Source organism: Rosa rugosa, chromosome 3 (assembly GCF_958449725.1).
Source record: "Rosa rugosa chromosome 3, drRosRugo1.1, whole genome shotgun sequence".
Lineage (NCBI taxonomy): Eukaryota > Viridiplantae > Streptophyta > Magnoliopsida > Rosales > Rosaceae > Rosa > Rosa rugosa.
In genome coordinates, this window is record NC_084822.1 from 16,667,669 (window position 1) to 16,689,447 (window position 21,779).

The 21,779-nt window shown below is 36.8% G+C and overlaps 1 protein-coding gene across 3 annotated transcripts; it reads left to right on the forward strand.

Annotated features, from left to right (window-relative positions):
- The first annotated feature begins 16,583 nt into the window (after positions 1-16,583).
- Positions 16,584-20,979, forward strand: LOC133736653 (uncharacterized). Of its 3 annotated transcripts, XM_062164233.1 has the most exons (6): positions 16,584-16,817; positions 17,182-18,568; positions 18,813-18,838; positions 19,168-19,442; positions 19,596-20,059; positions 20,509-20,979. In XM_062164233.1, the coding sequence occupies exons 2-5, from the start codon at positions 17,254-17,256 to the stop codon at positions 19,933-19,935; spliced, it is 1,956 nt and encodes a 651-aa protein (XP_062020217.1). In that variant the 5' UTR covers positions 16,584-16,817; positions 17,182-17,253; the 3' UTR covers positions 19,936-20,059; positions 20,509-20,979. The 3 variants fall into 3 exon arrangements, with proteins under 3 accessions (XP_062020217.1, XP_062020214.1, XP_062020216.1); XM_062164230.1 differs by having other exon boundaries at positions 16,586-16,817; positions 19,168-20,059; XM_062164232.1 differs by lacking the exon at positions 20,509-20,979 and having other exon boundaries at positions 16,586-16,817; positions 19,168-20,226.
- The last annotated feature ends 800 nt before the right edge of the window (positions 20,980-21,779 follow it).

The window sequence follows — 21,779 nt, forward strand, 5'->3', positions numbered from 1 at the left end:
TCCCTGATTACAATAAACATCTAGAGTACGTCCTGAAATGATGTTAAGAGTCTCTACCAAATAAATGTATTCAACCAAACACCAACTAGCAAAGAGACTACCCTAGTTAATATAGAATGAAAAAAAAACTTATTCAATTGGAATTACAATACAATACGGTCATTCTCTAATATGATGTTCTAAATCACAGCACCAGGGTATGGAATTGATATGTCAATCCCCTAATGTGATTTCCATTCTTGTGTGATTAGAAACTCAGTTTTAATCTCATTCAATGTTTTGGCCAAAGGCACATTGAATCACATCTTTGAACATACGCCTTATTTATTTAAGGATACAGATTCCTTGTTATACACTCACATGACTCTCTATTACCGAATTGATTATACCAATTAATGCATGAATCATATCCATTAAGGGACATAATATTATTGCATCATCAAGAGTTAATCCACTCACTCATAAGACAACCATAGTGTCTCAGGTCAAATGACTAATTTGTATTATTGCAATTTAGAGTTCAGGTTTGACATGTAAGTAAAACTCCATATAAGAACTCTAATGATTGCGTTCAGTGTACTCTTTAAGATAAGAGCACCCACATACTTGTATTAGTGTTTTTACACGAATTGATTATACCAATTAATGCATGAATCATATCCATTAAGGGACATAATATTATTGCATCATCAAGAGTTAATCCACTCACTCATAAGACAACCATAGTGTCTCAGGTCAAATGACTAATTTGTATTATTGCAATTTAGAGTTCAGGTTTGACATGTAAGTAAAACTCCATATAAGAACTCTAATGATTGCGTTCAGTGTACTCTTTAAGATAAGAGCACCCACATACTTGTATTAGTGTTTCTACACGAATGCAAGAGACATATCATCATCCATATTGAGAAATACATAGTATTTGCTAGTTTTCCGGATTATCAATGTCCAAATAATGATCCTATGACTATAAACATGTTAGGATAAGAGTGTAAAAGACTAAATGTCTCATACATCTAACTCTTTAGATTACTTTCTTTTTAACTCATATTCTTTGGATATTTTTCAATCAAATAATAAATATATGCAATGAACAATAAACTTGTCATTTTGATTAATAATAGTTACAATAAACATAACATCAAAATGATTGTTTTAGGACACAAATCCTTTAAAAAGGTAGGTATATCAAATACCGAGAAGAAGGTCATGACAAATCTAATGCATAAAGCTTTTGTGAAAGAGTACATGAACCAAGAAAAAAATAGTACATGGACCAAGAAAGAAATATAGATAACAGGAGAGATACAATGATAGGAATATATTCAAACAAATTGTGAAACTAAGGTATTGGACAAGTGTTTATCTTTTTTCAACCAGATGTTGGGCAAGATCACATGTTTCTAGTGATGAGAAATCAGGAGAATATTGAAAATGTCAGGAATATCCTTGAACGGTGCAACAAATCAAGAGATTGTTGAACATATCTTAGTTGAAGGCAGATAATTTCAATAAACAACATGATTTGTGTAAGGTGCAGACAATTTCAATAAACAACATGATTTGTGTAAGGTCCAAGATTTTAGAATTGCCAAATTCTGTGAACATAAACATACGAGAGTCTGTAATAGGAATGAGTCATACCAAGGCAAGTTCAATCAATGCTTAGCTGTCTAAATAGTCTATGAAAGATTGATAAGACATGTGACAACATGTGGTTGAAGAACAGTGGACACATTGGATTGTGAAGTGACTCAACAAGTAGCATAATCAGACAATTGAGGAAAATAAGAAGACTGAACAATAAATTGAAGAATGTCAACATCAGCATATCTTTTCCTTTCTCCCACGTGCATGTCATTCTTCTTTTTCTTTTATTTTCCCTCTTTCTTATTTATTTCTTTTATTTCCTATCACCCTCTCTTGTGCTGCCACGTGGCAGCCTATCTCTTTTCTTTTCTCACATCTACACAACCCACGATCGGACCCATGAATTTCATGGCCATATATTTCCTTCCCCTTCAGCAAGACACCAACAGACCAGCCGCAACCATCATAATTCTCTCTCTTCCTTCAACACCGAAACCACCAATACCCATTCCAATTTTCATATTTTTCTTTCTCCTCTCACTCCTCTACACCAAATCTTCATCAAATTTTCAAGGAGCATCAAAATTTGAGATTGGGTAAAGTGAGAAGCCATAAATCAAGGCTTGTCATAATTTCTCCATAGCAATTTGTGATTTGTTCTTGTTACTTCTCACTCCTCTTCACCTTTACCTCTTTAATTGATGTATATTGTTGTTGATTTGTTGATGGGTTGTGAATAGTCTATTTAGGAAACTAGGGTTTGAGCCCTAGAATGGATTTAATGTAATAAATATGTTTTGATTTAATGGTTCTCAATTTTGTGTTTGGCATATGTTCTAATCTATATTATTTGGCGGGAAAAAGTCACAAACAGTACCCCAATTTAAAGTCATTCTACACTTTGGTACCTCATCTTCTAAATATATCACTTTGATACCTCAACTTATTATTTATGCATAAGATTCATACACGCCGTTAATAACACCGTTAACTCAAGTGTTATGTAGCTTTTTGCTATGGGTATTTTCGTCAATTTATGTTTTCCCACCAAAAATTCCATGGGAGATGATCTAAAATTCCTTTCTTTTTGCTGAAAATAAATCTGTCATCAAGGAAAATATTATATTTGGGTTTATGGAAGATCAATTTAAGTTATTGTACTAGAAATTTTGACTTATTGTTATGATCCCAGGAAACATAATAATTAAAATGAGAAGAGGTGAGAGATTTATCGTTTTCAGCCTGCTAATTCACAAATAGAGAGTGATTTGGATAAGATCAAATTGTCTGCTAGCTTTATTAATTGTTGATTCTATATCATCTTATTTTAGCTCTTCAAATGTAATTTGTTGGGTAGATACTAGTTTTCTTTCAAGTTTAGGGTTTGAGTCTTTCCCCTTTTAATTGAAGAACTCTTCAGACAAAGAAGGAAAAATGCTTGTTCAATTCATTATGCATAATCAATTTCAATACCAATCATAGCAGATTGTCTCTAGTAGAGTTGTAGAAATTGCTTGAAACTTTTAGTATTTATGGTTGTTGTAGTTATTTGCTTACTCTTTAAATATAGATCCATCATCCATGGTTATTTGGTTTCATCGGCAATGAAGAAAGATGTAGCAAGTGTTTTTGTTTTTTAATAAAAATAAATATAAATTAACAGAGTGAGTTTTTATTAAATGGCAAATAACATGAGATTTTTGGTGGAAAAATATAAATTGACGAAAATACCCATGACATAAAGCTACATGACACTTGAGTTAACGGTGTTATTAACGGCGTGTATGAATCTTATGCATAAATAATAAGTTGAGGTATCAAAGTGATATATTTAGAAGATGAGGTACCAAAGTGTAGAATGACTTTAAATTGGGGTACTGTTTGTGACGTTTTCCCTTATTTGGCTTAGATGCATGCTTAGGAGCTTGATTAACTCTTAAATGTGTAGATGAGCATGTCTAGAACAAATTAGGGGATCTAATCACTTCTCTAATTTATGGCCAGAACACTATTTTAGAACATGGTTAGTTACAATACCAATTTCGATTGCCGTATTGGCTAACTTAGGAACCTTGATTCTAGGACTCTTCGCCGTTTGGTGCAACTAGACGCCCTAGCAAGGCTCTAGATTGTCCCAATTGAGTTTCTACGACCCTTGATCAAGAGTAGGAATATCCTTTAAGGAATCTAATGACCCATGAATCTTGAAAAACCTTGGGTACAGTTCTTGATGCTATTATGAATTGAGTGACCATTATCGGAGCATATTTAGGCATTAAATTTGGCTAGGAGGATACCCTAGTGACCTAATTTCCATTTCTTGATTAGTTTTTATTATGTTTATCTTTAGTTGCAATTTTAATTTTCAATTGTCAATTTTATTTTTCGCAATGAAAATCAAATTTCACAAACCACTTTCATTGTCCATACCATTTGGTTGTGAGCTTCTGCATTTATTTGTGGTTCTCTTGACTAATTTTAGGCTTGGTTGTTCCGAGCCGGGCATGTAAATAGCTTGGTGCTATTTTTAGGTTTTGTTTGTTAAATTGTTGGTGACTTAGTAATCGGCATAACCAAGGATTGGAGTTAGCTTTTCAATCCCTGTGGTACGATAATTTTGGGTTCAAATATTTCCCATTTCTTTGATGACCGTGCCCTTATTGCGCGTAAGTTGCATTTAAGCACCAAATCAATTGCCCAGTCTCCCATCCGATAACAGTTAGAGTACGTGGAGGCATTGTAATGTTACCGATGACATCTGATCCTCCATATTCAGGAGAAAGAGAACAATTGCACTTTCTTCTTCCACATGTACCGTTAACAAATCAGCTTATAAGCATTGTAATGTTACCGATGACATCTGATCTTCCATCTTCAAGAGGAAGGGAACAGTAACACTTTCTTCTTCCACATGTACTGCTAATAAATCAGCTTATAAGCATGTATATAGGTTTCATATATTCAGATAATACGTCTACCCCAAAATTACACATTTTCCTATTTTAAAAACTAATAACATCTAACCTAAGCATATATAAATTAAACATCAGTGTATTTATGAAAGTCGCTATCAACATATTAGTCTCAATTACCTTTGTCTCATTTTGTAATGGAATGTGTCATTCCCGAAATCATTTGTTGCTAAAGGATACTTGTACTCAATTTTCTTGCCACCTACGGAACCCATTTGCCCCCTTGAGGTGAACACCGGATCAGCATTTGTGTGCTTCAATTTCTTGATATCCCTTATGTGAGCCCCCGAAAATTTTGTTTAATTTTTTGAAGGTAAATTTTCGCCAATAAGATTTTTGCAAGGCGATTTAAGTGACGAAATCTAAATTGTTCTGGTGTCGAGACCACCTATTAGGCCGAAATTTAAACTTTGGACCAATGTTCTTTCATTCGGGCCTAGGGCGAAGTCGGGAAATAATTTAGGAGGTTTCCGACGAAAAACGAGTAAAAGAAAAGTTACGAGCCGAAAACCCGAAAGGAATCAGCAAGGAGATTTCCGTAATTCGTCGCAAGGGCAAGATGGGCATTTCACAAACATGAGTATAAATAGAAAAGGGGCAACTAGAAAACCCTAGAGCCCTCACTCTCTCCCTCTCGGCTGCACCCCTCTTCTCTCTCCCCGACCCATCTCTTTCTCGTCCTCCCTCTGCAACCACCGGAAACACAGCGTCCGGCCACCATCTCACAAAAACGACCACCACCAATCAACTCAAAACCTAAATCCGAACCAAACCCGAGAGGAATCGAAGCCATGCATCGACCCCGACCTCTCTCTTCTTCTCACTCTCTCTACCATCGTCGGAGAACTCTATCTCCGGCCACCACCAATCGACCCAGAGTACAAATCTGACCAAAGCCCAAACGAAATCACCACCAAGCATCGTCGTTAGTCTCCACAGACGACCACCACAGTCCCGCCGCATTGCCCCACCAGAGCTTCTATTTCCGACCATCATTTCAACACACTGCCGACACCAACGTGCTCAGACCAAGCCGAGCATTGAAACCCCCAAAGCTTCATCGACGATCGATGCCGGAAGACCACTGCACGCACTGTCGCCGGAGTTATGGCCTCTGCATGTCTTCAATATTTAACCTCTAGTTAGATACGAGCTCCAACACTACCATAGATGGAACCACCCTTCACGATCTGCCAAAACCCTTAGTTCCGACGTATGACTCCGACCAGAGTCGCCGCACGCGCTACACGCGCCGGTTACAGCGCGTGGACCATTATAGCCACTATGGACGCCGCCGTGAGCGCCACCAGCTTATCCTCTTCGTCTGGTAAGCTGGATTTTTATCCCTTCTCCTTAGTTGAGGCTTCTAGTTTGAGTAGATTGAACTCTAATAACTTGTTATTTGATTTGGAGAGCTTTGAGGTCCATGGAGTCTGGGAACTCGAGGTTTTTGGAGGAGGAAAACTGCTAGCTTAGCTTCGAATTGAGTTGGGTAAGGTAAGAACCAGGAACTCTGTGTTGAATACGAAATTGGCTGAGAATGGATTATTGATCCTATTTTTCGTAATAGGGAACCTGAAGGATTAAGGGTGGTGGAGTGCAACTTCGACGACTCGGCTACTAATTTGGAAAAGAAGAATGGTAAGGGTCTGGGTGTTTGGATCTGTTTTGTAGTATGTTGTTCATACTTTGTGGAATTCGGGATAATTGGAAAAGATATTAATATGTGTTGGAAACTTGCCATGGTAGTGAACAAAGATGAAAATGGTTGAATGCTTGAATGTATGGAGAGAATTGGGTTGTCAATTAAATTGGTTTGTCTGTTATTAATTTTGGGAAAATGTTGTTCTGCAAGAATGGACAAATAGAGACCAATTTTGTGGGTTTTGACAAGTAAATTAGTGTGGTGAATGATATTATTGGGAATGGGTTAAAAGTTGAATTAAGTATTGTATAGCTATCATATCCCGAAATGAATTTGAGAAACAAATTGTTCGGGAATGCAATTATTTATTTAAGGTTAACGAGTAAGTAAAAAGGGTGAAACCGGTTTACCGAAATTACATAAAGACACGAAGTATGATCTCCATATCCCGGATAAGCTTACGACGTTAAGTGGATTGTTCGGGAATGGAAATTGCCATTTGTTTTCTTAAAGTAAAAAGGGTAAAGAAATGAAGGTGAAAGTGCTAAGTATAATCACCATATCCTAAATGATTCAAATGCTATATCATTTGGATTTGGATTGTTTGGGAATGGATAATAGAATTTATCAACAAAAGGAAAATTCTACAAACACAAGTTCTAGATCATTGTTCGATTAAAGGATAATCAGATGGACTATAAGGAAATTAAGTCAATGCTTTGGTTGCTCGATTAGTTAAGTTACAATGAAGTCAAGTTACTTATTGGTTTAATTTTATTATAAAGGACTCGAGCGTGTGCACTTGGATTTGGACAAATGATTGAAAGTCGGGAACGAACCCGAATGTGGACGAGCACTCCAATTCCAGGTAGGGTGAGCTGTCCCTTCCTTGTTAGAGGCTTTTCAGTATATGTGGAATGCTATACTAAGATAGTATGTTGCTTGTAAGAACATTTTTGGGTTGTTCATTAGTCGATGCCTCGTGATACATGTGTTTTCAGAACTGATAATTGCTAATTGCGAAAACCGAGGCTAGACTTGCATGTTGAGATACTGTACCCTTGTATGTTTGTACTTGTGACTTGAAAGTGAATGGGACCTAGACGCGTAGATTCCTAGGGATCCCAAGGTGTCGATAACCGTGAACCTCCGGAGGGGGCCGTGCTCTTATGTTTGTCGAGAAAAAGTGAGTATAGACAGTGAACCAGTCATAGGAGACTCAGGGCCAGGAAATGGACACTTTCGCTACTTATAGTCGGAAGTACTACAGAGTAGTTGGCTGGTTCTCGAATTCAGGACAAACCAGGTCGGTCACCGATTTGTTTTATTTTAGCCGGCAGGTAAGTATCTCGGAGCTCCAAGTGTGTGAAGCATACTGCATATGTTTTATGAAAGAAAACAAATGTTTGTGGTTGCCACTTTTCTTAAAGCATTTTTCGATAAACGTGCACAATATTATGTAGTAAATATTTTCAAGTATATTATTATTTTCAAACCTAGCATGGTTGGGTCGGCCCCTATTGGGCATGCGAGGACGAAAGCTCACCCCTACTATAGTGTGCAGGTTTCGAGCATGTGGTCGGGAAGCGTACATGGGAGGCACATGGCACGGCTTGGCGCATTTCTCTTTAGTTTTATCAAAAGAAGGTTTTGGTCCCTTATTGGATTTTGAAGTAACTTAGTTATTTATTTTCTTACTAATTTATTTGTTTATTTGTTTTCTATTCGCTCCTTTACAAAATTTCGAGAGACCCGTAACCCTGGGGCGCGTCTCTCATACTTGTTTTTACTTCGTGATTTGTTATTTTCCAAATTGGGCTCCTATTGTAAGCCCAAATCTTTTAGCTCACTTTAAATTCCGCTTGCGAAAATATGTTGTTCGGTTGCTAGAATGTTTTGTGACTTTTGTCCAAGAAAGTGTTTTGTAAACCAACAACCTAAACTCAAAAGGCCTTGCGGTTTCGGGTTGATGAGCTATCGAGATGCCATTCGTGACATGTCGATTTCTCATTGGCTCGGAGTCGCGGCGCTGTGGGACCCCCCTCTCGGGTCACCACACCTTATATCATTTGGTTCCATTTGAACCAATCACTCTCAACACCTCTTTCACAATTACTTCGATGTCATATTTTTTCTGACCGGCATTGAACGTTTCGCATCAGACAATTTTCTGATCGACATTGAACGTTTTGTACAAATAAAAATTCGGTCCAATGTACAAATCACCTTTAATAATTTATGTATCTTCAATCTTCTCCATTTTGGCCTATGCTCATGACAACTGTTTTCCTATGTTTATGTCACAACATATATCAGGTTTATATTCTAGTCACCTTTTTTATTCATTTCGATTAATAAAAACAAATCAACTTATTGCAATAGTATGTGTTCCTTACTATCATAATACTTACACACAATTATGATATCTCACAACTTGTTCGGTTTTCCGCTTCCTTGCGGTCTCCAGCTTATTATCTTCTTTATTGTGCAGCTTCTTTTTAGGTATCTTTGTCCCCCTAACTTACATGTCTTAAATAAGTCCCCTTAATCAACACATTCAATCACTCAACAATTAAATCGTCGACAACCTCACAACGTTACATGATGAAGTTATTAGATTACCGACATATAATTTAATTACCTTTGTTAAAAAATCTAACATCAGTTTAATTGCAACTCCATACAAACTGATGAATATTAAAAGAGGAAAATATATATATATATAGAAAAATCAGTGGATATTCAATATCAATTTGTATTCAACATTTTGTAACATTATAATTAATTGAATGTAATAAGAAACTACTAATCTCACACATTGAAAAACAAAGCCAGTAACTTTAAAAACTACAGTAAATTTCTCTCATACTTTCCCCTATTTCATTACAAACCTACCAGACCAAAATCAAACCCCAAAATACAAAAGTCTCAGTTTTTACTAACCCTGAACACTTCACAAACACCTAACATGCACCACATCATGACCCTCGGCCACAGTAGAAGAAATTCCATCATAGTAAACTGAAATTCTACATTCCACTTAGTTCCTAAGGAATTTGGCAAGTAAAAATTTCACACCTAGAATTGCTTCCACAAAGCCGGTAACCTTGGCGGTGGATAGTAGTAAATATCTCACATTTTCGCACCAAACAAACACATAGAGCAATGAATTGAAAAAGCAATCCAAAATCAAATACGTAATCAAACCCCAAGAACAGAAATAATCAAAATCCGAACCTGAAGAATTCGAGGGTTTAGAGATAATGTGAAGTGAGGACGTCAACCAAATGAGAGTCTGAAACGAACAGAGAGAGAGAGAGAGAGAGAGAGCGCAAAATTGGAAGTGAGGGTGAGGAAAAAGCAGAGATTAGGAAATGAGGCTTTTCAATGTCAGAGGAACTGAACCAGGTTTATCCTTTATCTGCACAATTTTCGACGATCACAAAGAGGTTTGCTTCGATCAAAAGACACTACAATCATACAAAACCAAATGAACCAAGCCTCCTAAATGCAGCTATACAAAAGTAATTGTTAAAGAAAATGAATGAATAAGTTCATTACCAAAAGTCAATCTAAACCCCTCATTCATTTTGCTATGGTAATAAGATTCTCATAAAAGATTTCTCTTTATTGTAAATCAGATGTTATATTTCATTAATTGGATGAAAAAGGGATTAATTTCTAGAATTTACCTCTATTGAATGAGTTTATCTATTCATCACAAAGCTTATTCCCGTGTTTATCAGTAACACACTGCAAAAAAGACCATTCAAAACAAGATACTAAGCCACAAAGAAACTCAGATCTTCGCTTCTCTAACATTACACTACATGAACACCAATCCACAACCAAAACTTCCTCAAAACACAAAAATTCAACATCATAAATCACATTGAAACAAACCGGCCTATAACAGCAAACAACTCAACTACGCAACAGAGATAATCATTACAAACCAACAAATGAGAGCTCGATTACAGCAATTGAAATTCAAAATGGTTGAATAAAAGATCAGTTATCTTATAAAAACATGGCTGCTTGGATAATATATATTGAATTGTGAATGCAAAATGGAAAGCTTACCTGAACTTGGATTGGTTCTTCAACATAAAATAAATAAAAAAGTGATCAATGCTTTATCTAGGTTTGTCTTTTTCTAAATATTAACTTAATCTCAAATAGTGGAGAGGCTGAGAGATTGACAAACAATAAACAAAATAGATTAGAAACCATGCTAGATTAACATGCCAGGAAACTGATAAAAGCTACTGATTGCGTACTATAGAGAATATATGGGATGATCAGTTGCTGAATTCATGTACAAATCGACAATCATGCACTGCTTCTCACTTCAACAACAGTGATTGAGGAAAAGTCCCGATTGTTAAATAGTAGAAATCGAAAATCAATCAATTCAATTAAAATTTTATCTAATGGAAAAGCATACCTGGAGAACCTTATGACCAAAAACTCCATAAATCATAGTAAGCAAATGACAAAGAACCAAGCAAAAGCATAAATCAAAACAATGATAAACACAGGAAACCAAGAACCCAGCATTTTGTTTGAAATAAAGTCATTGAATTTAAAACATAAAATATGATCGGAGCACGTGCAAATTTTAATCCTATTTCAATTCCAACATGAAACAGAAATCAAATTCCATCATGAAATCCATGTCATAACAAAAACTAATTCTGATGCCTCAAATATAGAATTCATTCTTCATAGCATCACGGCCACAGAAAGCAACCTTAATGAATTAGATAACCCGTTCAAAAGACAAAATCATAATACAAAGTAGAGTATCAACCCCTTCAATCTTCTCCCAATATCAACAACTTCTGATTTACAGAGTAAGGGAAACCTTACCCAAACAGTGCGGCACCGACAATCGATTGGTAACAGCAATCGATTGAATTACCAATATTGGCTTTGGGTTAGGGGAGCTATCAAATTATTATTATACCCCGTACCCAAATTTACCGGTTTACTAGTCATTTGAACGGTAAACGACAATCATCTTCACTTTTAACTTCGTTTCGATACTTTTAGGGTCTTCCAGGAGTTGAATTTTTAATCCGCTCACATTACGAGAAAACTTCCTTCTGGAAAGTTGTAGAGAACATTAAACCAAGTTAGTGGACATGTGTCACACAAGAATCAGAGCTCGTATGAAGAAGTTAAAGTTACTATTTCAGGAAGTGTATATAAATAGAAAGTTTGCATTTGGAAACTTTCCATTTCGGGAAGTTTCCATTTTGGGCCGAAACCCCAATCCCCAAACTCTCTCTCCTAGACTCGACCTCCAATCCGACCCTGCAGATTCTGCCGACGTCAGGCCACCCAGACTGTCGGACTGGTCCCATCTGGAGAGCCGCCTCACACCGGTCGTCTTTCCGGCTTTGGTCGAAGTAATATTCATGGCGCCAGACCCATTTTGTATATCTAGTCGATTCTCGGTTTCCCGGCCACCTCCGAAGACGCCACAACTTGGAAATTGAATCTCTTAATTGTCATCCTTGTTCCAAAAATATATGCCTCGTGCATCGATTCAGCCGGAGGAAGACAAATCGGGGAATTGAAATTCTGATTTTCCCCCCGAAGTTTTGTAGGTATATTCCGGCCATATGGTTCTGAATTTGACTTTGTTGTAGTTAGAAGAGTTGTTGGGCTTGTTGTTGTGAACAATTTGGCATAGGTTTCATGACCCAATTTAGGGTCAGAGGTGGCACATGCAGCTGCATGTGGCGGCGCATCTATTTTGGTTCGTTAGGTAGAGCGTAGCATTACGAACATGTGAATGTGAGTTTTGTGTCGTTTTGATACTTTTTGAAAATGATCGGGGTTCAATTCGGGAATATCTAACTTTTGGATCGACCCCATTTCTCAATAGGTTATTATAATTATCGAATCAACATACGTATGAAAGTTGAGCTCGTTCCATTATGATTTCAAGCTTTCAACGAATTATCGTTTCTAGGGTTTCAAATTTATTATTGTCAATTTAGTTCCGATTCTCGAAAACAGTTTTTCATAATTATCAAATTGTTCAGGACGACGTGTAGATTGAGCTCGAGGAGGAATTCGTTTGACAGCCTTCATAGCCGTTTCACTGTGAGTGGATATTTATTTTTAAATTATTATGCATGCAGTATTATTTTCTGAATATTAATTAATTGTATTAATTTTACGATATATAAATAATTTATCGAACTTTCTTAATATTATATTTAAATAGGATGGTGAAAATTTTCGAGTTTTGTTGAAGTCTGATATTTATTTTCCTTTCCGAAATTTTTTACTTATTTATTGAGTTATGGAGATTTTCTTTCGGAAAGGATGATGACTTGTGTATTATGTGTATGATATTCAAGTATCTGAGTATAAACGATTTATCGAGATTTCATGAGTTATTTTAAGAATTGAGTGTTTATGGAAATTTAAACATTAAGAGTTGATGAGTTTAATACTATAAGAGAATTATTGAGTTCAGTTTATTCGAGGAGGTAAATATGAATGATAATGATGATTATGTTAGCGCATGCATGCATTACTTGGTCGGCAGTACCCTCCAAAGTATATATTCTGGTCGGCAGTACCATCCGATGCGTCATCTGATCACCAGTACCCTCCAGATGGCATGAGAACTTTCCCTAAATTAGGTAGCCGAAGTTCTGCCAAATTTCTGGTAAAACTTTACCTAAGGTGGGCCCCGCAGGCTCGTTTCGGGTTTCAGGGTGAAATTTGGTTCGTGTTCTGTTAGAGGCCGAGACAAGTCGATCACCTATGTTTGAAAGACGTCCGAATCGAATCAAATTGGAGGAGGAGAATAGAGTAGAGAGCATGATAGATCCGTTTGGTTGGAGGAACTATCATGTGCCTCCCATGTGATTTCTATCTTAACTAACGTCATATAACTCAACAACCCCCAACGTTTGGCTAAACCATGGTTGTCGTGCTGCTCACATGCTGGATTACACTGCAGTTGACGTTTACTGCAGTGGACAGAAGATGCTCCGTCCAACATAACGTCCATAGTTTCATCCAAAGTTGGTCTTCATTTGTTTCAAATGAGAAAAAAAAAAACAGAGAACAAAAAAACACACACACACAGTTATACAAACATTTTTTTTTTATCATAAACAATAAACAAATAAACTTGAAAATCGATCTACACATCTCATGTTTTTAATTTTTTTTTTAAAATTTGATCCAGTTATAAAACACATAAGCAAGACATTCAAAAATAATGAGAGATTTGCACTGAAAGTACGAATGTGATGACCTTAAATGACAAAATCTGAGTACTATTTTATTTGATCGAAATAGAATTATAATCACGACTCTAATGAAAACCGAAATTAATGGACATTTCACATGACCCATGACTTTGCTCTTTGACATGGAATAAGAGAGAGATTGAGAGAATATGTATTTTGAGATGCTCTCATATTAGAGGTGGAAGTTGGAATTAAAATGAAATGATGAATAGAGACAATATAGTACAAGTCACAAGTCATGAGTCATGTGCATAGGGCCTAGTATATAGACGTGGATAAAACAAAGGTGTTTGGTGAGTAAACAAGCCAACAAGGTGAGTGGCTCTGTAACCTTCCCAGGTACACCTCTCCATCTACGTCTACAGTACATATCATATTCCTTTCTTTCTTGGCCTATAAACTTCCAAGTACATCTTTAGAGCCAAGTCTCTCTAACCCAGCCGAGCCTCCCTCAATTTTTCACAAGTCATTATTGCTTTCTTCACGGACTCATGCTTATCAACGACTCTATTTTCTTTTTCTTTTTCCTTTCCTCTAATCTTGAATATTTTTTCTTTAATTTGTTCGAATTTAGAAAAACTTAAATTGCAGCCAATGAGAAGACCACTGCTGTCTGAAACAAAGATGTGACTATTTGAGAGCATAATTCCCTCCTACACAAACGGTTATTTCAATTCCTTCCTTTCTTCTGGGATTCACCGTTGTTGATTACCGGTGGAGTTCCGATGACACAGAAAAGGCCTTGAAGGTGAGGGTGATGACACCGGTAACAATGGTGGCCGGATTCAAGGCGGTGTCAGTGCAATAGTTTCATTTCCGAAATTATTAGGTTTAGCTCATTAAGTATGCTCAACTTCCTCCCTCCCCCGGCCAGTGGGTTTCTTCATCTCGATCTCCCGGCCCTCAACAAGAAAGCTGTTTAAGAATGAAGAGAGAGTGGAAAGCTGTGGTGAAACCGTGAAAGTAGAATTCTCCTTATGAATGTAGAGCAAAATACATACTACGTACTCATTGAATAGTTACACACACACATCGTTGTTGAGTCCAAGTTGGGTCGAACAATGGATCTTAGTACGTTCTTTTCTCTGCCCAGGTGACTCCTCCACGGCTCCACCTGCTTCCATATTTAGTCCAGTCATCATCGAGCTCCGTCGCTGCCTACCCTGCCCAAGCAATTTGCGAAAGCAGCGAAACAATTAAAGGAGGTACTGTGCAGCTGCCATGGGGTTTCTAGAGATCGATGAAGAGGTTTTTATATTTTATTTTTCTCTTCAAGAACGTAATTAACTTGGGATAGAAGCCTAAAGTATGTTTAGCCAACTTGTACGGTGCAAATCTTCATTACATTAATTAACTATCATCCTATAGTATCTCATCAAACTGAAACAAAAGTAGCTGCGCTGTTTCCTTATGCTGGATATTGAGGATCGAACAAAACTTCTGCTTTTTAACAAGGTTGCATAATTCTTTCTCGATCATGGAAAAAGATTCATCGATCTTCATAAGTAATTACTCATCACCAGGGTCATCATCACCAATCATATAACATGTAATCATGTAGTCTCCTTCCATATATAAAACGATTTTTTTTTTTTCACAAACATATATAAAACGATTGAAAACCGTACTGAAAGTGTATTATGTATTTGGTTGAGCTCTAGTCTAAACTCTCTGGTTGACCTGTAATTGTGGTTTTACTAAGGGCTAAAATTTCAAGTTTTAAGGCCTTCTAATATTGTCCTAATATGTTTTGGGGAGTGAAATTCTGGAAATTATTTTATGCACCGACGGTGCAAATGACTTAACACTTATAAGATGATCTCAACCCTTGATATTTATAATTAATATTTTTATTAATAACATAAGAGTGTATTTAATATAATCTAACCATCCATTTACGTCGGTACATGCACTTCACTTTTTTTTTTTAATAACTTCAATTTTTTTTTTTTTTTTTATGAAAATTTTAACGAATGAATGAAAGAGAGAGTGTGGATTATAAATTAGGGAGTGTGGATTTTACTCACTTATGTTTTAAGTTGTAGCTCTTGAATGTTAAAATAAGTTCTAATATTATACGCACACCTAATTAGCCCGGTCGGAATATGAAATTTTTCTATCGATAAATGGCGTGGGAGATCGACCATGTTTGCTCAGATACTTTGCCCGGAACAAAGAAGTTCTCAATTATTCAACTTGCAGCTTTTGTTTTTGTTGGTCGGAACAACTGGTCGATCCATTGGCAAAGATATTTTCAATTAAATGGAGGAAGATATTTATTATTTTAACATTTTTTTCTTGGTAAAGTGCTTATTGCCACTACAAATCTGGGAGAGGCTATAGTAACGACAGATTAAAAGTCAACAAAGAATATAGATCCATAGCCAGATTCCTGAAACTATTTAATATTAGTAATACTTGAACAAATATCTTCTTTTCTGAGACATAGGCTTGATCAACTCGCATTTCCCAGGATTCGAAAACTACGAGATATTTTGTATGATGGATGATTATCGACTGACCAAGTAGACACTCTACTTATGTCAGTGAGATTTGAATCCGTGACCTTCACAGTGTTAGTTAAGCTAGCTAACCAACATGCCACGGCTCACCGATTATTTTCAAAAATATTTAGATAACTTCTTAGAGTGTCTTGAAATCGCGTATTATCTCATATATTAGATAACCTATCATTTATTTATTTATTTATTTTTAATGACTCAAATCATTCTTTAATATTCTCAAAACTTCTTGAAAACTAACCGTAACCTCAAATTCACGTAAATTAATTATATTTTTCATATATTTTCGTAAATATTTGCATAACTTCTTGAAGCTTCTTGAAACTGCATGCAATTTCTTCCCTCAAGCAATTAACCACACTCCCCATGCGTTACAAAGTGCTTTCAATCCATTTTCTTGCAAATATAAAAGGCTCATTTTGTCCTAATCCAAATGATTTATGAGTGTTCATGAACACGAATAATAAAGTGGAAAACATTTAAATGGCTGAAAAAATGACCGATTGGAAAAGTGCAGAGACATGGGCCCCAAGTTCAGACCCGGCTCGGACGCAACTAGTCTCTCGTGTGTGGCTCTGCAACACCCACCGAGCCTCGGCTCTCAGATGCTCTCTCTCTCTCTCTCTCTGTGTCACTTCGGCGCTTCCCCTTTAAACCTTGCCTAATTTGCTTCATTTCTTTCCTCAACTTTATCTAAACCTCACACCTCTCACACCGTTCTCTCTTTCTCTCATCTAGTCTAGCGGTGGCTTTGGTTCCCTGCCCTCAAATGCTTAAGTCTTGACTACCATCTTTGTCGGTGGAGGTAACTTTGAGTTCGATCCTCTCTTTTGTGTGTTTTTATGAAACTATCAGCTTGAATTACAATTACCCATGTTGAAATACTTGTACTTTTTTTTTTTTTGGTAAAGGATGTTTCTTTTAGCAGAACTAATACTACCCAGATACCCAGAACTCCAGAAGGGTTTCTTTCTTATGCTTAGTTTGAATAGTTGTCATTGTTAGCAAAAATTTTATTATTATTATTATTTTTGGAAACTTTAATTTGATACTTGACAAACTTTGACTATGGATTTAGTGATAATATGTCTAGTGTCTATGAAGATGGGAATATTTTCAAGGCAGAGAATCTCATTTTTTGATGCAAACACGGTGTGGTGGTTTTTCAGGTGATTTCTGAGGAGACACTGGGAGAAAGTTGTTCATAACGAATTGGAGATAGTGGGAAATTCTGTTTTATCATGTCTGATTGCGTGGTTCGATCATATCCGGAGAGTGAAGGAACAAATGAGCAAACTTGTGATTCTGTTTGGATGGCTCATTGGATGTGCACAAGCTGCAATTCAGAAACCAAGGCATGTGGTCATGTATCAATTCATTATGAGGATGCCCGGAAACAGAATGATGGTGTTCAGAAGCATCCGTTGTTTCGAGGATTTGGAGAAGTAGCTGAACCTAAAAGACTGAGGAAAAACAATGAGGGTGTCACTCTGACAGAGAGTTCAAAGAAATTAAGGAAGGAGAGATTGGAAGGCCAGTCCTTTCCAATGTTCAATGTTCCTCCGAAAACTAGTTTGGCTAAACAGAATCAGCAAGATTCGACTGTCAATAGGAGATTACTAAGTGAGAGTAACTCATCTGCAATGCTGGGATGGGCGCCTGCTGATGCGCGGCCTCTGGAAGCTATCCCACCCCTAAAAGAACAACAGGTGAAATATCATAATTTTCTTGAGGACAGCAGCCCAGCTGTTTCCAAGTCTTTCCAGGATGGACCGGTGAGCTTAGATTCTAAACTTGCACTGCATCAATTTAAGTGTGGGAGCACTTCTATGCCGTTCTTCATTTGTAGAGACAAGGAAGTTAATCAATCTAACTCTCTTTTAGCACCTCAGCATGTTGCAAACACTAATAATTACTCAAGTTCCACATTTTTGATTCATGAGAAGAATATCAATAGCAAGTTGGCGTCTAGAAAATCAGGAGGTTCATTTTCAAGGCAGAATGATGTGATGCTGTTGCAACGTGATCCCTCAACATCCCGTAAGCATGTCCAGGAAATGCAAAGTAAGTCTGGAGTTGGATTGTTTCCAAGCCAGAGTTCTTCCTCAGAGGTGACCAGACATGAAAAACCATATCTTGGATTTTATTCAGCCCCAATCCTGCAACATGCTGATCGTAACACAGAGACCATGAGAATATGTGCTGCTGTTGATGTTGAGAAAGAATCTTCTAGAGGTTATCCCAAGTGTTCTCAGACAACCACTTTTCCAAGAAAGACTGGTTTTAACTCGTCTGAAGGAGGTCACATGTTTGGAGAGACAACCATATCAACAAAATTGAAAGGAAAAGCTTTTTGTGAGCTCCTTGTTTCCCCAGAGCATACTCTCCCTGTTCAGACTGGATTGAGATTGCTACCATACAGGAGCTCTATAGACAGTGAAGAGGAAGATGTAAGAGATGTTAAGCGTCCTGCAAATAGTTTGGATAATGAATCATCATCTGAAACTGATACCATGGACATGGATGCTTTCCAGTTCCAGGATAACCTTCCTCTTGGTATTACACTCTATCTCACATATTCTGGCTGTTTAAACTTTTTTTTTGTTTTGTTTTAGGATAATTGGCTGTTAACTCAGTTAAACAGGATGTTAAGTGTATAGTGCAGAACCATGCTCGCTGTGATGATCACTAAAGTTCATTTACTGGAAACATACACTTATTTTTGTTTTCATTTATTTATTTTTACCTTTATGTTCTGTTTATCTTGTATTTTGGCTAATGGTTCTGCCTGTTGTGTCAGGTGTGGCTTCATCCCCAACGAATGAGGTAACTCTTTATAATTTTGATTTTGTGAGTTAAATCCTGCCATAAACAGTTTTGAAATCACCATTGTTTTTCAAAAGCACCTTTAATGTTAGGAAAGATGTAGTTTAAAAGTTAACTGTAAGTTTAGGAATCTACACGAGCAATTTGATGGACCAAGCATCGTGATGAAACTTAATTGTCATATATCCATTTTCCTTTCTTTTTGTTCGTGCAAAACTTGTTACTGTAATCAACATTGTTGTCCTTTCTATGAAGGATTGACTGGGGTTATAATATTTAGCATAACACTGAATAGGAAGATACCGAAGATTTCATTTTAAATTTTGCAGCATACTGAGGGGGGCCAGAAGTCACCAACATCTAAATCTGCCTTTACTTCAGCTAGAGAAGAGGTCAGAGGTAGACCTCCATTCACCAAATTACCTGATATGAACCAAGAGCTTCCAGTGCTTGCAGCTCTTTCAAGTTTAGTGGATGAAAGAGAGACGAGCCCTTCAAGAACCCAAAGTTTGGACGTGGAACATCTCCTTTCCCATGCTGAGCCCACAAATTCAAAATCCAGTGCAAGTCCAGATGGCCCTCAGGGAATAGAGCCAAGCTGCAGGTGGGTTAAACGCCTCAAGTTGAGTGCTTCTCACTTTGCTTATGGTACAAAAAGCACAAAAATGGGAGAGGCTTCTTCCCATGAAAAAGTTAACGCACTTTATAAGAAAAATATGAAATGCAGTGCAACTAATTCACAGCCTGCTATGGGCAGATTTCATAGTAGGGAACAGATGTCATTAGATGAAACTCCAATGTTATTAAGGAATGGTGAGTTGTCTTCCAGTGATTCAGCAAGGACAAGTCAAAATATATCACTCTCACATCCTTGGATTAGGAGGTGGTCCCACAAAGTAGTTGCACCCCACAAGAATTCTGAATCTGCGGCGGTTTCTCGACCTCAAAGTTCGAAGGCAACATTAGATCAATTTCAGAAAAAAAGGTTTCCAAGCATTGCTGCTATGGCACTCATGGGGAAGGCCATGAATGGTTGCAATCCATGTGAGTTTGCGAAAAAGGGGTCTTTTGTGGTTTGGAATGCGAAGGGATTTTAAATGTTGAAGTTGTGGTGCTTTGGAAATAAGTGTAAGGTACATCCACAAACATGGGATGATCATAATTAAAGTGATGGCTGATATGGGGTTGACGAGGCTCTGGGCATCTACAAGAATCAATCGGGTAAGCTGAATGTGGAGTCATAGTTATGTATATTGCATCGGTATGTATCACTTGTAATCTTCATTTGTTTTGTGGATAGAGTAGGTGTCGGTGGAATTTAAGAGGACCCGTGCTTACCTCTTGTATTTAATTTAAATAAATCAGAAATCGCTCTGCTTCACATTCTCCTTTTAGGTTTCCTAAACTTATCTATATTGCTTGGAAACCAAATTCTGAAACTACAAAGTGAGTATAGTCATCTGCACGCGTGCATACATATATGTAGAATAGATGATGTTTCTGTGAGAAGGATGTGTTATTGAACTGAGAGTTCTGCAAGAATTATGTGTCATGCGGTCATGCCACTGATCTGTGCATCCTTAACACTTTCATTGTTTAGCTTTATATGTTACTATAATTTGAGGAAATTATACACTCCAGTGACTTATGTTACTGTGCTTCAATTATAGTTGAAGTGGACAGTGGAATCACTGGCCACCCACAAGGGAGATGGTGTGGAGTTGTTTAAGACCATGATGTAGGGGATGTACAGATAGGGAAGAGTTGAGGATGAATGACTCGCAGAATCACTTCCATCTCATTTTCTCTTGATATGGTGGACTTGATACACCATAGAATCTATGCTAACGAGGAGAAACTGTTGCTGCTGACTGCTTCCAGAGTTCAGTATCATAGATGTGAGCAATTTAACCAGTTCTTGTGCATTCTCAGTTTGCTTTACTTTTATAATAAATGCAAAGTTTAGTTTGCTTTATTTTATAATGCATGAAAGTTTACTTTTATAATACTGTTGCTTTATTTTGGTATCGTTGTTTTTCCCAAAGTTTAGTTTGACACTTGGTTTGTTTCTGTAATACATGCAACGAATTGGGAGATGTTCATTTGAGGTATCTAATAAATCTATCCCATTGCACGCTCCAGTCAAACTTTCTTGCTCCTTCCATACATTTCAAACTTTGGCTTACTGAATCTTGGGATGTTTTGTGTTAATCTAATTTGTGTTGAAAAATTATTATGGTTCATCCTATCTGCCCTGCAGTGTTTAATCATTCACCCACCTGTTTACGTGGTGAAAAGCAAAGAGAATGCTTTCTTTAAGAATCCAATATGGCTGAAGGATGCCACTGCTGACATTTTTTATTTCTTTCTAAAATGGAAAATTTTTAAGAACTGTACATGACATATAGACCGTTCCGAAGTTCGGTGTATTTGTTTTCAAAGAATTAACTTTAGTACATCAAGTTGTAATCTCGACCCACTTTTAATACATGGTGTCAATAACACCGTTAAACTTATGCAATTATTCAATTTTTAAAGCGTAATTTTGGGTTTTCATATATATATATATATATATATATATATATATATATATATATATTTATGTATATATATACACACACACACACACACACATATCCTAAGCGGAGCTCCGCTTTGAAATTAAAGTGCGGATTTAGAGTTTAGGGTCACTTTTCGGTTGCATATCCATATTTTGACCGTTCAGTTTTTAGGTACTAATGTATAGATCATCTCTGCAAATTTTCAGCCAAATTAATGATCGTTAAGGCAGTTATCAATGCCTTAAAGCTAGTACGGTTTAGGTTGGACAGATTCAGTTCGTCCATTGGTTTAAGCGAGTTAGATACCTTAACGATCATCAATTTAGCTGAAAATTTGCAGAGATGATCTATGCATTAGTATCTAAAAACTGAACAGTCGA